The sequence below is a fragment of the Pygoscelis adeliae genome, unplaced genomic scaffold (assembly GCF_000699105.1).
Source record: "Pygoscelis adeliae isolate BGI_AS28 unplaced genomic scaffold, ASM69910v1 Scaffold59, whole genome shotgun sequence".
NCBI lineage: Eukaryota > Metazoa > Chordata > Aves > Sphenisciformes > Spheniscidae > Pygoscelis > Pygoscelis adeliae.
Window position 1 is genome coordinate 2,112,914 of NW_008825565.1, and position 13,538 is coordinate 2,126,451.

At 37.3% G+C, this 13,538-nt stretch overlaps 1 protein-coding gene across 1 annotated transcript in view; it reads left to right on the top strand.

The window, feature by feature from the left end:
• Nucleotides 1–130: 130 nt before the first annotated feature.
• Nucleotides 131–13,538, top strand: part of PDS5A (PDS5, regulator of cohesion maintenance, homolog A (S. cerevisiae)) — an 82,682-nt gene continuing 69,274 nt past the window's right edge. The window contains 1 exon segment of the mRNA XM_009332448.1: nucleotides 131–297. Within this exon segment, the coding sequence (XP_009330723.1) occupies nucleotides 178–297 (120 nt within the window). The 5' untranslated portion in view covers nucleotides 131–177.

The following is a 13,538-nucleotide window of genomic DNA, read 5'->3' on the forward strand; positions in this document are numbered from 1 at the left end:
GGGGGCAGCGGGGGCGCAGCCGGCGGGGGGATAACCGGGGCCTTCTGCGAATTGAGGGTGAGAAATGGAAAAAGAGGGTTAGAAAGTCGGTTCCATTCTGCTGAACTTTTGTTTTCTGACCGATAGAGGCCGGTAGAGGACTGTGGAGAAGGAAAGTTTATAACCAGCAGCACCAGGATGGACTTCCCTGCTACCCAACCAAAACCTGCCGCCGATGGTAAAATCATCTACTATCCTCCTGGAGTAAAGGAGATTACGGACAAAATTACCAACGATGAGGTGGTTAAACGGTTAAAGGTGAGCAATCCTGACCACCGTCCCCTTCCCTGCAACTTTTGCTTCTTAAGGTAAACATTTCATCACGGGAAAGAACTGCTAGAGAACTGTTTCCTTGTCATAGCTGAAATGTCTCTTTCTTGCCTGCAGACCTTTATGGGAATACCACTTCCTTGCTTTTCCTTAAAAGAGGAAGAGTCATTTTTGTAGTTCGTGGCTGTACTCTTGCGAGTTCTCTCAAAGCCAGAGTTGATACATTAAACTGCTAATTTGTATGTGAAATACATCCACAGTTTTGGGGAGAGGTCTGAAGTGGAATCATAAGTAATAATTGCAGGATATGTTACCGAAAATTTTTGTTGGTAAGCTGGAATGTTTTTGTGGGTTCCAGCACTTTGAGCAAGCATAGTTGAACAGGGGGAACAAGTAGATCTAGTTAAGGGTATTCTTGACTGAAAAGATAGCACTGTTCACAAACAGCGAAGATGAATTTCTGGAGTTTGTAGTGGAATTTTGAAATTGTTTCATATGTAAAACCTGCCTCAGATTTTGCAATTTCATATGATACATATAATTTCTTTCCTATTGAGTATAACTGGTGCTTGGCGAAGTTGCTAAATTTTCAGAAGCAAAAGGGACTGTTACAAAAGCATCTTCTCTGCTTGCTTGACAGCATCCTGGGGGACTGGGAGGCTTATCTCTGTTTTTTTTTATTTTTTTAATCTCTTTTTCCACCGTAAACACGAAATACTACTGTGATACAGTAGCATTATTTCTTAACTCTATGCTGAAAATAGAGAATAAAGTTGAGCATTGATCAAATATTGGCACAGCTCGTTTGTTAACGCCATGGTCTTTGGACTAGAAAGTTGTCGTAACCTGGGTTTGGTCCTATGCCCAGGGTGGAGGTGTAGTAATAATTTTTTAGAGATTGGAAATATTCTCTCATCTGATGATCTGTTTCCCATCACAACAGTGACCCCACGAAGATTGAAAAATAGAAATCGTGGTCTTGGCTAGTCAGTTAGTACATCAAAAAATGTCTTGGCTATAAATGTGAAGAGAATGTAGGCTTTGTGCTTTGCTTTTTAAAGCAGCAAGGCACATGCCAGTTGTTTCTTTGAAAATGAGCCTTGTTGTCCAATTACACTTTTGAAAATTACTGAATGGACAAGTCCAGCCTAGTATTTTCAAAACTCCAGTGGAATATTGCCAGTTACAGGAGAAGATCCTAGAGTTTTGATTGTTTGGACGGAGACCTTGAATCAAAATCTATGTGGAATGGGGAGGAGTGCAATTCTGAGGTGCTCATTGAAATGGGTATTTTATTTTGTCCCAGTTGCAGAACTTGCAATGGTGAGCTTGCCATTCCTAGATAATAGGAATAATAGAATTTCAAAGTTATGCATATATGTTTTGCTGAATTCACGTGTGTGTTGGACATAATTTTCAGGCTAAGAGCAGATTTTTTTTTTATGAACTACTGTTAAGGAATTCAGATGACCTCAAGACTGTAGACTAAATTTAAATGGGAACAAATACTTTGCTAGTGGACCTACCATCACTGAAACAACAAAGGAAGATTTTTCTTATGGTACTGGTTAATCTGAGTTTGAGGCATTTTTTTGGTCAGATATTGGCTTTACTGAAGCATCAAGAAAATCGGAAGTACTGTACACTTTAGAACTAAACCAACAAGTATTTTTTTCCTTATGTTTTTGTATAGACATATATAATCTTTATTTATGAAATCCAAATCTTTATGTCAACTTGATTTATAAAAACAAATTCACATTGGCATGTGGAATATTATGATGATGCAGTGCTTGGGATGGAATGCATGAAAAAGTTCTGTTCAATTAAAAGATAACGTTTAGTTATATTTAAAGTTGTGGAAAGTTAACAGCCAGCTTTAGCAGAATGTTTAAATTCAGGCATGAATCAATCCTTGAAACTAGGTTTTTTGCTGCCTTCTTGGCCATATATGATCTAAAGATGCTCTGTGTGTCTCTTACAGAAGATGCATGTGTAACTTGGTGTTTTGGCCACCAGGTTTTGGGTCAGTTCCTGCAAATTTTTGTTCTCTTAGCTTATTGAAGTCATGGTCAACTTAATTGCTTACAAATTTGTGTCCTTATTAGCAACTTTTCTGATATCACATCTGTATTTTTGTGGCCAGACTTCTTCTCGTAATGAAGGCTTTACTTATTATTGGAACTTGAGACGTTCTGGGCACCTGTCCCAGAGTGCCTGAGCAGCAGCTTTTGTGCCAAGGACTTTTAAAAAGAATGTTTTTCTATCCTTTCCCTCCTTCTGCTTGGGGTTGTGGGTAATAAAGTGTAGGCCAGGTTCATTTACAGTGTTTTGATATGTCTGTATGATAACATTAGTACTGTCTTGAAAATGGAAGTACTGAGAATTTTAAAATCAACATGTACCTTCTGAGCGATGTAGAAAGGAAAAGCCTCTGGATTGCATATGTATGATGAATGAAACACCAGTTCAGGTGCTTAATGGAGTCAAAGGTGGTTTTTGGTGTGTTAGATTATATTGATGGGTCCCGTTGGAGTGGGACAGTATGTGATGTATAATTTCAGCTATTGAAGAAGTGATTTTAACTGTGGTGTGCTATGGCTGGGGACAAGTGTCCATTTAATAGATCCAATTAAGTTCAACCAAACTAGGCAGCTAGCATGTAGCAGAGTTGAGGCTTACTGTACTTTGACTACAAAATGTGGGTTTTTTTGTTGTTTTTGTTTTTGTTTTTTTTTTTTGGCTAATATTCCTCTTTACAGTGCAGCTGTTCAAGTTATATAGTGATTGGTTTCAGGGCTGTAAGTCAAATGCTTGTCGATTTAGTAAGGCTTGTGGGGAGAGGTGATAACTTTTATTTAACCAAGCAATAGAAGTGGAAAACAACAAAGAATTCCAAGGCACCCAAGTAGTCCTTCAGTTCCAAAATCGAGCCAGCAACTAAGTACAAGTTGAGAACAATTGTACTAGCAATATTATATTTCTTCCTGTAAGACAGCTGAAGGTTGAAAGAAGTCTTAGGAACTCAGCATCTGCTTTGCTGCAAAGCTTCTCTATGACTATTGAAATTTTTTCAGAATTGACTTGTGTTTTACTGCCTTGTCAAACTCCACAGACTTGTATATTGTTGTCAATAAACTATTAAATCTCAGATATAACTTTCTTTGGTCACAAGAGAATATTTTGATGTCATTTATACATAATCTTGTCATGATTATGAATAAGATTAATAGTAGTGTACTTAATTGTCGATACACTAAAAATAGCCCTATCAATCCAAAATCCATAGAGTTTCTTGGAGCCTGACTTAAACAGCCCTTGTAGGCAAAGCCAGAACTGCCACTGAAAGAAGTGGCGCTCTCTGCTGCTTGTCCCAACCTCTGTTCTGTACCCTTTCTACAAACATTTTGTTTTGCCGCATGCCAAAATGGATGGGTGAACAGATCTGGGTTAAAACTTGGGAGGGGGAAAAAACCCAACAAAAACCAAACCCGTGTTAATTTTAGCATGAATCATTTTCTTGCCTGATTTATCGTGAGAGCTCACAAATGCTTGTGCTGGCATAGGGGAAAAAGCAACTTCCTTCTGTGGCAGTCCTGCCTTAGAGTGTTGAGGGAACTTCAGAGTTGATTTGAATGTGAAAGTTTGCAAATGTTATCTTTTGAGATAGTTTTGCAGAAACAATGCAAAAGTCCCCACCTCTATCTCGCCTGCTAGATTTTTTTAAGTAAAAGAAATAATGCACGGTGACAAGTTCAGATACAGCTTTGTACCAACAGCTATACAGTTTGGTAAAGTGTATGACAAGTTTGTAGAAAAAAGGAAAACATTTATAGTGCAGTGTTTTATTTTACCTACAGATATCGGTGTAAGCAACGCTAAGTTCATAAAATCTGTAAAAAAAGCACATTTAATCAGACACTAAAGATACAAAAGTACCAAAAAAAAAAAAAGGAAGTTGCTGAAACCTTCCAAAGGAAAAGGAATGATAAATTAGTTCAGCATAGAGATTTTTAACAAAGGTTTAAGGCAGTATAAAAACCTGTCTTTGTGAAATTAAGAGTTTTATAGGTTAGAATTTCTTGAGTGTGATGTAGTTCTTTATCATAGCTGCAGTTAGTATTCTGTTTTCTGGTTGTTGGGTTTTTTTTGTTGTTGTTTTGGGGAGTGATCTTCCTTTTGTTTTTCAGTGAGTCCAGTAGTCTTGTTGCCTTTTCCCATGGTGACTGTCTGGCAAGGCATTTTCTGTGAAAGTTTCTTTCGATTTACACACACACACACCCCTTCTACCCTCTCCCCAGTTCTCCCCCTGCCACCCCTCCCCAAGGCCTAGCTTGTGATTGTCTGGAGAAGTTAGCACTCCTAGTGTGCCTTGAAGTCTTCCTTATCTTGTCCCATGGCATTTCTTAGTTATCTGATATGTATTTGTGCCAGAGTGAAACAAACACTCCCTCTCTTTCCCATTGTCTTTCTGCATGTTCCTCTGGTTATTAGATGTTGGCCTCTTTGTAGTTGGGCCTGTTGCGTCTTTATCTTTGGAAGATTATCCTCATATCACTAGAAATAGTTAATGCTAATAATTTATCATATTATGCACAGGTGTGTTTTAGGCATCAGTTACATCATGTTAAAATTGAGAAAGGTTGCTTTTTTGCTACTTAAATATTTTGGAGTAGGCTGGAAAGGGAAAAAAAGAAGTTGCTCTTTACTCACCCTGATATTTCTGCGTAAGTTAATGGCCACTCTCTGAGCTTGTGTAGTTAGATGGACCTTTGATCTGGCCTGGCTATGCTTAGGTAGTTATTCTGAAGGAAACTAAAAAATATAAATTAGGGTTTCATCTGGGAGAAGAAAATCTATTTTGTATTGTGTCATACACTAGAATTTGGTATGCTTGAGGGGAAAAGATATGCATATTAAGTATATTGTATTGTATTAGTTAATAAGTACTATTTGCTGGCAAGACTTAGATGGCATGGGTATTTTCATGGCTTAGACCTCTGGCTTGCATGTACTTACATGCTTACATTTAAGAATTATAAGTAGTTTTGTGGAGGTCATATAGCCAGGTTACAGAAATGATGCGCAGTTAATTATTCTAATAATTTTAAAACTTCCATTAATTGTATTTAACTGCAGACTGCAATTTGCAATGTTCTTGAGCTATTGCTGGCCACGTAAGCCTAAAGCCAAATTTCTAATTTGATTTTGCTCATAGTTTAATCTTTTTAATTAGTTTGACTCTTGTAACAATCAAGTTTTTCATTAACTAGGACAGGCCACTAGTCAGAGAAGAAGAAATCTTGTTCTGATTTTTTTTTTCCAATGGAATATTAGCTGTTTGCTTGGCAAATGTCCCAATTTAATCAATCCTTAGAGAAACAGACCATGTAGGTTCACCCAGATGTTACTTAATTTCAAACTGATGGATGATGAGACCCTTTGTTTTTGTATCTGATAATTTTCTTTTGTTACAAGTGCATCAGTAATTAATGGCAATTTCACATGTACACTATTATTCTAATGGTTTCCTGGCAACAAGAAGATAAATACATTGTGAAAGAAAAGAAGCCCCAGTTTGAAAGGAGGAAAAATCGAGGTTGCTGAATTAGGAATAATAACTTCTGATGATTGACCACCAAAATGGACAGGCTAGTTAAGAAATCCTTATGCCCTCATTTATTCTATTACAAACTTCGAAGAATTATTAATTTTATTTTTGTGCTAATGCTTTTTTGTGAGGTGAGGACATGATGTTAATCACAGTTTAAAAGATGGGGAACTGAAGAGCTACTGAAAGGAAAAAAAAACCAAACCCAAACACAAGAAAGACAAGCTGGCTTCATGTGCCTGATTTGGCATTTCGAAAATTTGAGTTCTGAAGTGACTGTGCATTCTGTTGCACTTTACATGTTCAGACCACAAGTTCCTTTGATTTCAGTTACATTTCTAAATGCCTAGCACTTCTGTAAACCAGGCCTCATGTCTCTGCTTAAGAACCCAGAAAATGACAAATGTTTTCTGTGAAAACTTTGTTACAGGCTGTTTAACAGGCATTGTATAGAAACTTTGTAATAGGTGGGAGGCTAGCATGCAAGTCTTCAGGCTTAACCGTTTTAAAACATGGCATAGAATATTCCTTTCCTGCACTATTTTCCTTCAGTTAGTCTTCCAGCTTCAATAAATAAGAAAGGTGGCCTTTGGGCAATACGCTCCTCTACCAAACAGCCTTGATTAACTCCAGAGCAAGTCCTTTCCGTGGACTGAATGAAGTAATGGCTTCACGTTTTTGGTTGGGGGTTTTTTGGTTGGTGGGTTTGGTTGTTGTTTTTTTTAAAGGAGGAGAAGGAAAAAAAAAAAAGGTATGTACTTACCAAATACCGTATTAACATTAGGATTGAGGAGACTGACTAGAGGTTTGAGAAGTATAGGATTGTTTACCTTGGAAAAGAGATGAATAAGAGTTGTTGTGATAAAAGCATACAAAGCATACAAAATAACGAATGACAGATAGTAAGTTAGGAATTTCTGGTTTTGCCCCCCTCTCCTGAAGAAAGAGCATTCATTGAAATGGAAACAAAAAATTGTTGAAGGTTAAAGATTTCTTAGGGTTATACTGGAAGGTTGCAGTAGAGCAGAGCTGAACTGATGTTGTGTTTAGTACAAGTGACATGCTTTAATCATATAAATCACTTACTTTAGGTAGGTGTGCCTGTCGGTATGTATTTTTATGGTATAACGTGGGAGACTTCTTGTGTATTCAAATATTTTAAATGAAGTTTGGATACAAAATCCTTGACATATCACTGCATTCTTATGAGGAGTTTGTATGCATAAGTTTGCAAAACAGCAGGAGCCTTAGCTATGCTCAAAGACTCATAAACAAAGTGTTAATCTCACAACAGCGCTATGAAGTGAAAGAAAAATTATCGCTTGGTTTGCAGACAGTAATATGGAGATGATTGATAGGAAGGGAAATCAAACACCATCTGAGGTTACATTTCTTCCTTGTCTACTTGAATCAATTCATATTATTTTGTCTGCTTAATGCCTATGTGCATCTTTTGCTACCAAAAACAACTTGTTGAAAAACAAAATAATTAGCAGATCATTTGTTCACAGTACATATTATAGCCATTTTGGTAGTTAAAGAAACCAAACTTTTGTCTAGTCCCCAATCTATGTTAAAAATTCTTCGTATATGAAATTTTTCCAGACTGCAATATCTTCTTAATCACCATTGTTACCTAGAAATCTAAAACACATGCTTATTATTGGTGTCACTCAAAGCAATGTGTGTTTGCTGGCTCTGCAGCTGCAGTAAACTAATGAACTGTATTCCCACTGCTGTGCTGACATCAGAATTTGGCTGTTGCAAAGATGTCTTAAGCATGATGAAGTACTGCTAAAGGTAAACAAAGCTAAAATTGGCAGAAAGTATGTTCCTGCTTAGAAAGGAAGGTTGAAAACGTCGTGGTACCTAGGTAACACGGGATATCCTAAACATATGTTTTATTTATGTGAGACAGATGATAGGTACTTATCTGATGGCGATGTCAGAGCTTGCAGTGTTAGGATCAGTTTTGCAGCCACAGTGGGGGAAAAATCCATTCAAATTACTGTGAAGACTGGTCAGCCTTTTTAATGTCTTAGTTATTCTCAAGTGAGTTCCAATTTCTTTCTAGTTGTTCAGTAATATTACCTAATCTTAATGGTACTCTATTGTCTTCCATGAATAGAGCCTGTCATCTTTTGCTGAAACACTATTTGGTGTAGTCATTAGCAATTTTAGGCCTTATATTATGTTTTTAGTGTTGTATTTTAATACCTTATGATAGAAATTATGACATCTGTCTCCAGGAGATTTAGCAAAACTTTCCAAACTTTTGAAGCAGAGAAAAGGTTTTGTACTGGCAAAATAAATTCATAAGCATTAGAGAGACATATGTCTTTTCTATTTACAAATAATTTTTTGAACTGAAACAGACATTGAAGATGAAAGAGAAGGAGAAAGAATATTTTAAAAGGAGTTTGGAGAAATCAAGTATTTCTGGAGTTTTCCCCCACCCCCTTCTTTGCTGGCTACAGCAGCTGAAAAATGCACATGCTTAAAAAAAAAGTAGTTATGTTAGTGTTTAGTAGTATTAGCATTTGCTTGCAGTCATCAAAGAATTCCCTTTCCTCTGCAATTGTAGTCTCTGTCTTTCTTATGGCTCTTTATGAAAATAACCTGATTGACCATCAGGGAATAGCTTGAGATCTGCAGGTTTACAATATTTTTTTAATATTGTGTAACTACTGATCTTTAAACTATTTTTATCACTGCATCTAACATGAGAGACCATCGAAAGACTAACTTCAAACTTGTACTTGTTATGAAAATCTTAAAATTACAGTAATAAGTGTCCAAGAATTAGTCTCTCAAAAATTGAAAGAAAACATATTTGTGTTTTTTGGTTTACTTTGTATATGTGATAGTGCTTTGTCTGGACAAATGTTTTTAGCTTGCTTTTCTAATGAAATAAGGTTTTTATCTGATTGGCCAGTCTAATTTCTTTGTTACTGATCTTCCCTGAAGTTACATTAGTTCAAAACTTGCTGGCAGTTCGGCAAAGGTTTCAGAGATGCAAGATTTGTCTAATTGGTGCTGAGCAGAATAGAGACATCCAAATTCTGTTTGTACAAAGGAAAATGGACCTGCACTGTTAAACGTTTCAAAAGGCAGCAGCCCGTGCGCTAGCTAGAAGAAATTCAACTAATTCCCCACACGGGTGTTTCAAATGTTGTAGGGGATCTGCTGCTCCTTCCCCAGCTCTCCAGGCACGGCACTCAGAGGGGAGTGGGCAGGTAGTGCAGGAGGATGAGAGTGAGGGATGCAGAAGGGAGTGAGTTGACAGCCCTCTCGGAGGAGAGTGATGGGAAACAGATCTGTTGGAAACCACCCATTGTTAATTTTGCTGCTCATGATAAAACTCACTTCATATAGCAGCAGTAAAGGAGACAAACAGTTAAGATCTAAGTGCAAAAACTTTTTAATATTCTCTTAACCCACAGGCTGTGCACGGTGTTTGAAAATATTACTAATTTTTTTAACTTAAAGCGGTATTTTTTAACAACTAAAAATGATACCTGCATTCCTTGATCATCTCGATGAAAATTGCTTATGCAATATGCTATTACAGAAAGGGTAAAGCGAAAATGAAAAGCAAAACCAAACCACTCAAAAGTAGCTAAAAATCTCAAAAGACAATTACTAAGTTCTTTAGTTAATGTTTTCTATAGTATTTTTCTTACATAATTGTTTTCTTCTGTTTATTAGGAAGTGCTTAATATAAAGAAAATTTGCAGTTTGAGCCTTATGATGATGCCATAGTGTCGATGTGAAAAGAAGTTTGTTAAAAAAAGTTGTTCCTTGAAAAAAATAAACTGATTGACTTTATTTGTGTTACCAATTTAATGAAAGGAAAATGCTGTTGGATATTTCCCCTTAAAATTTTTACTCTACCTTCAGATAGATAGAGTAGTTGAAGTAGGGTAAATCCTGTTATTTTAATATCATTTTGTGTTTTAACTGTGTTCTTCTGTTACTATTTGAAAATGTATGCCTGTACTTAATTATCCAAAATGCAGTAATGGTTCTCCGTAATAAACTCATTATTGAAATTTAATCAAGCCATAGTCATAATTTAGTAGGGAATTATTTGAAATTCAAATTTTGAGATATATAAAAATTGTTCTTTTCTTGTGATTTAAAAGAGTAAAACCTGATACTCGGTCACTTAACTCTCACTGACTGCAGTGCCTTTCTGTGGGCTTAAGCCCTGATGCTTTAGCCCTGGGCTTTAGCCAGTTAGAAACGATACAATTTTCCTTCAAAAACTTCGTTTACATGAAACAGTGAAGAGGAATCATTTAGAAATTATGCTTCTTTGTTCGTGCAATGGTGCAATGTATTGTAGGATAAGTGAAGTTTAATTCTTAAGCTGTTGCAGTAACAAGAATGAAATAAAGTAAACTCAGTACTTACTTTCGATGGTAGAAACAGAATTCAGCATTCTGGGGGGAAGTGGAAAAGGTTACCCTATATGTTTGGTTTTTGACAGGTGGTTCTTTCTCAGCACTGAATTGCTGCAGAGTTAACATTCATTCACTTACAAAGCACAACAAAGAAATGCAAGGCAACTTTAAAGCTTTTTGCTGAAAATACATGTTTGTTTAAATACCTCATTCAGTCATCCTTTGTAAATGTAGTTAGCATGTGTCACTATTTCTGAAAAACTTCTAATCCATCTCTTTAAAGCTCCCACTTCTGCTATCGCCAGTAAAATTCCAGTGGCAAGAAAAGAAGTACTATTTTTGCTTGTGTGAAGTCAGTAAATGAAGGTCTAGGAGTTGCATTTGTGAGCTGTTAGTGACATTTTTCTTAGAAAATGTATGTAGAATATGAAAGTAGGCATAACTTTGCAGCCTAAGGGAAATTGGGAAATCTGGAAATAAGATTTCAGCTTTGTCCCAGTTGGAATTAGTAGTCTAGACTGCTGTAAAATCATGAGAATTTTGCTTTAGGAAATGGGAGGGTTCACCAAGTACTAAAACTATATCTTTGTAGAATATGTATGCGTTGATACAACTGGAAGTAGGTCACTAGAAAACCTAATAAGTTGTTAAAAAAAAATCTCTTTGAACTGGGAGTGAAAACCAAGTTAAAGGCTATGTTTCTAAACGTCAGCTGGGAAAGCGGGGGTGGCATGTAATGTTTTCCAAAGTTAATGCTCTTTCAGTCCTAGCCTTGTTTCCCTTTAAAGGTTAAAACACGTTCAGTCAGATTACAAAGTAAAAAGTGCCATTTAATTTTGTTTCATTTCGATATCTTTTCCTGTTCTTAATTTAGGTTCTTGTGCAAATTGGAGCATTCTGACTGAGTTGGATTTGTTATGTAGATTAAAGCATACTCACCCTAGAGCTGCAGCTCTGTGTGCCACTCCATTTCTGATGCTAAAATTGGTTTCTGATACCCGTATACATCTGTGAGGATGGAGTTCTCCATTTTATCTAGCAATTAAGCTGGTTTGAGAAACATCTTCAAGGACTCTTACACCGGCTCTGCCTCCTGAGAAATGGTACTGTGGAGCTGTGCCCTAATTCACACCGTCTTGAGACTCTTCAGAGTCACTCTGACTTCAGGCTGTATGTGGGCTGTGATGAGTTAAGTTTCTGTATACTGTCTGATTTAACACCTGCCAACACTTTGGTTAAAAGCCTGGCATCATGCAACATCCCGATAAAATCAATTTTAAAACTAGCCGATGACCTCAAAATTTTATAAATGAGGAAAATATTAATTGCTAGCATTTTTAGAGGATTTGTTGAGGGTTTTCCCACTGCTTTTCATCATCTTTATCAATCTTCTGCTCGAAAACAAAACTGTGGGCAAAAATAATTTCATCAGGAAGGTGAAGTAATGACAGGTTAGTTCCGCAGAGTATTGCGAGTCAGCTTAGTAATCTGAGCTGACCTGCATAGCGGGTATTTAATATAGTCAAAAGCAAGTTAGTTTATCTAAAAATAATGCAAGTCTTCTTTACAGAGTGCCAGAATTGTGTTTTGGAAGCTTGTCATCCTGACACTGTTATACCTGACTACTTTGAGTACTCTTAAGTTGACGCTGCTACTGAAGGAAACAGTTACTCATCTTCACCACTGCTGCCATTGCTGTTCAGGGAGAATAACGATTCAAAGTCGTTTGCCTTATTTGAGTCAGCAGCACTCTCAAAGTCATAGAAACAAATCAAGTTTGTGAAGAGTAAGAGGAGAAAAATAAAAAAAAAATAGAAGTGCATACTGACTGTAGGCAAGGAGGGGGAAAGTAGTATAGTTGGAAAGGATGGAGTTGCTACACCAGTAGCTGGAGGATTGCCCTGAATCCAACGCTGGTGTGCTTCACTCTACTGGAATGCGTGGAAGCACAAACACTAAAGTCAGCACTTTGAGCTGGTGAAGTACTCTTGCTTGCTTGTGGGCCATCCTCTTCCACACGCCAACCCAGGCGTGTCTGTGGCCTGCAGGATACTGGATTGTGGAAGTGATCCTATTCAAAAACACTCTTTTTTTTTTTTTTTCCCCAGGTTAGTTTTCATTTGGATCAGTGTGACTTAAGCAGTCACCTACTACCCCCTCCTTGTGCTGGCAGAAGCTGTATGACAATCTTGGGGTGGCAGAACTGTTACTCGCAGTGACAGCTTAATTTGGAACACTGTGTTCATTGGGTTTGACCTTATTAAATCAACTCAAAGATTCATTAAACTGCACCCTAAGATTGGGCTGAAGCAGTCCCACCCTCCCCTGTGTGTTTTTTGCAGCCATGTAGTGAGCTGGTTCAAGAAGCAGATCTATCTGAAAAGTAACCTGGCCAGGAAAAGGGATTTTTCAGTAGTGTCACTCATCAGTTGCGTGCATGCTGGCGTAATTGAGGGACAGGTCTGACAGATTTGGGTTGACTCACACTGCTGTAAAACTGCACCCTAAGAAATTCTACAAATAACCCCCACCCCCGAATTTGGTGAGGCAGTATCTATATACAAAATGAAGTGTGTCTCTTGTTTCGGAGAGCTGCAAATGCAAGTGCAGTGAATGATGCGCTACCCTTCCATGTCTGAAAAAGAAACTAAGATACAGAGGAGAATGTTCTCTGGTTGGAAACAATTGAAATCAGTGCCGCGTTTATATGCAAATGTGTGGATTGTGCTGGTGCCAGTAATTTTGAACTAATGTGAATGTTGTGGAATCCATGATGAATTTTCTATGTTTTAGCTGACTGGCTGCTATAATAGATCATACCATTCATAGTAATACATGATTGCTTTCAAAATAAATTGATTTTATATTGGAATTCAGAATTGGTGTGGTAATATTTAGTGAGAGGTACTTACACACACTTCTCCTTTCTCTAGGAAAGTTTGGTTTCCTCTTTTTTCCCCTTAGTGTCTTTCCAGTTTGTATAAAAGAAAGGATTTGAGGTTTCAGTGTTTTTCAGGCTTCTCTGAGCCTGATGGCTCACAGTTCTGTACCAGTACTATGATTATGAGATGTGTTCTTTGATGTTTAGACTGGTCTTTTCCTGTTCTACAGTCCAAACTACTGAGTCTTGTGCTGTGACTTGAACTAGAGTAGGCGGTACAGGCCAGTGCTTGCAAACACATTTGTCTTCATGCCAACTGCCATTCCCTTCC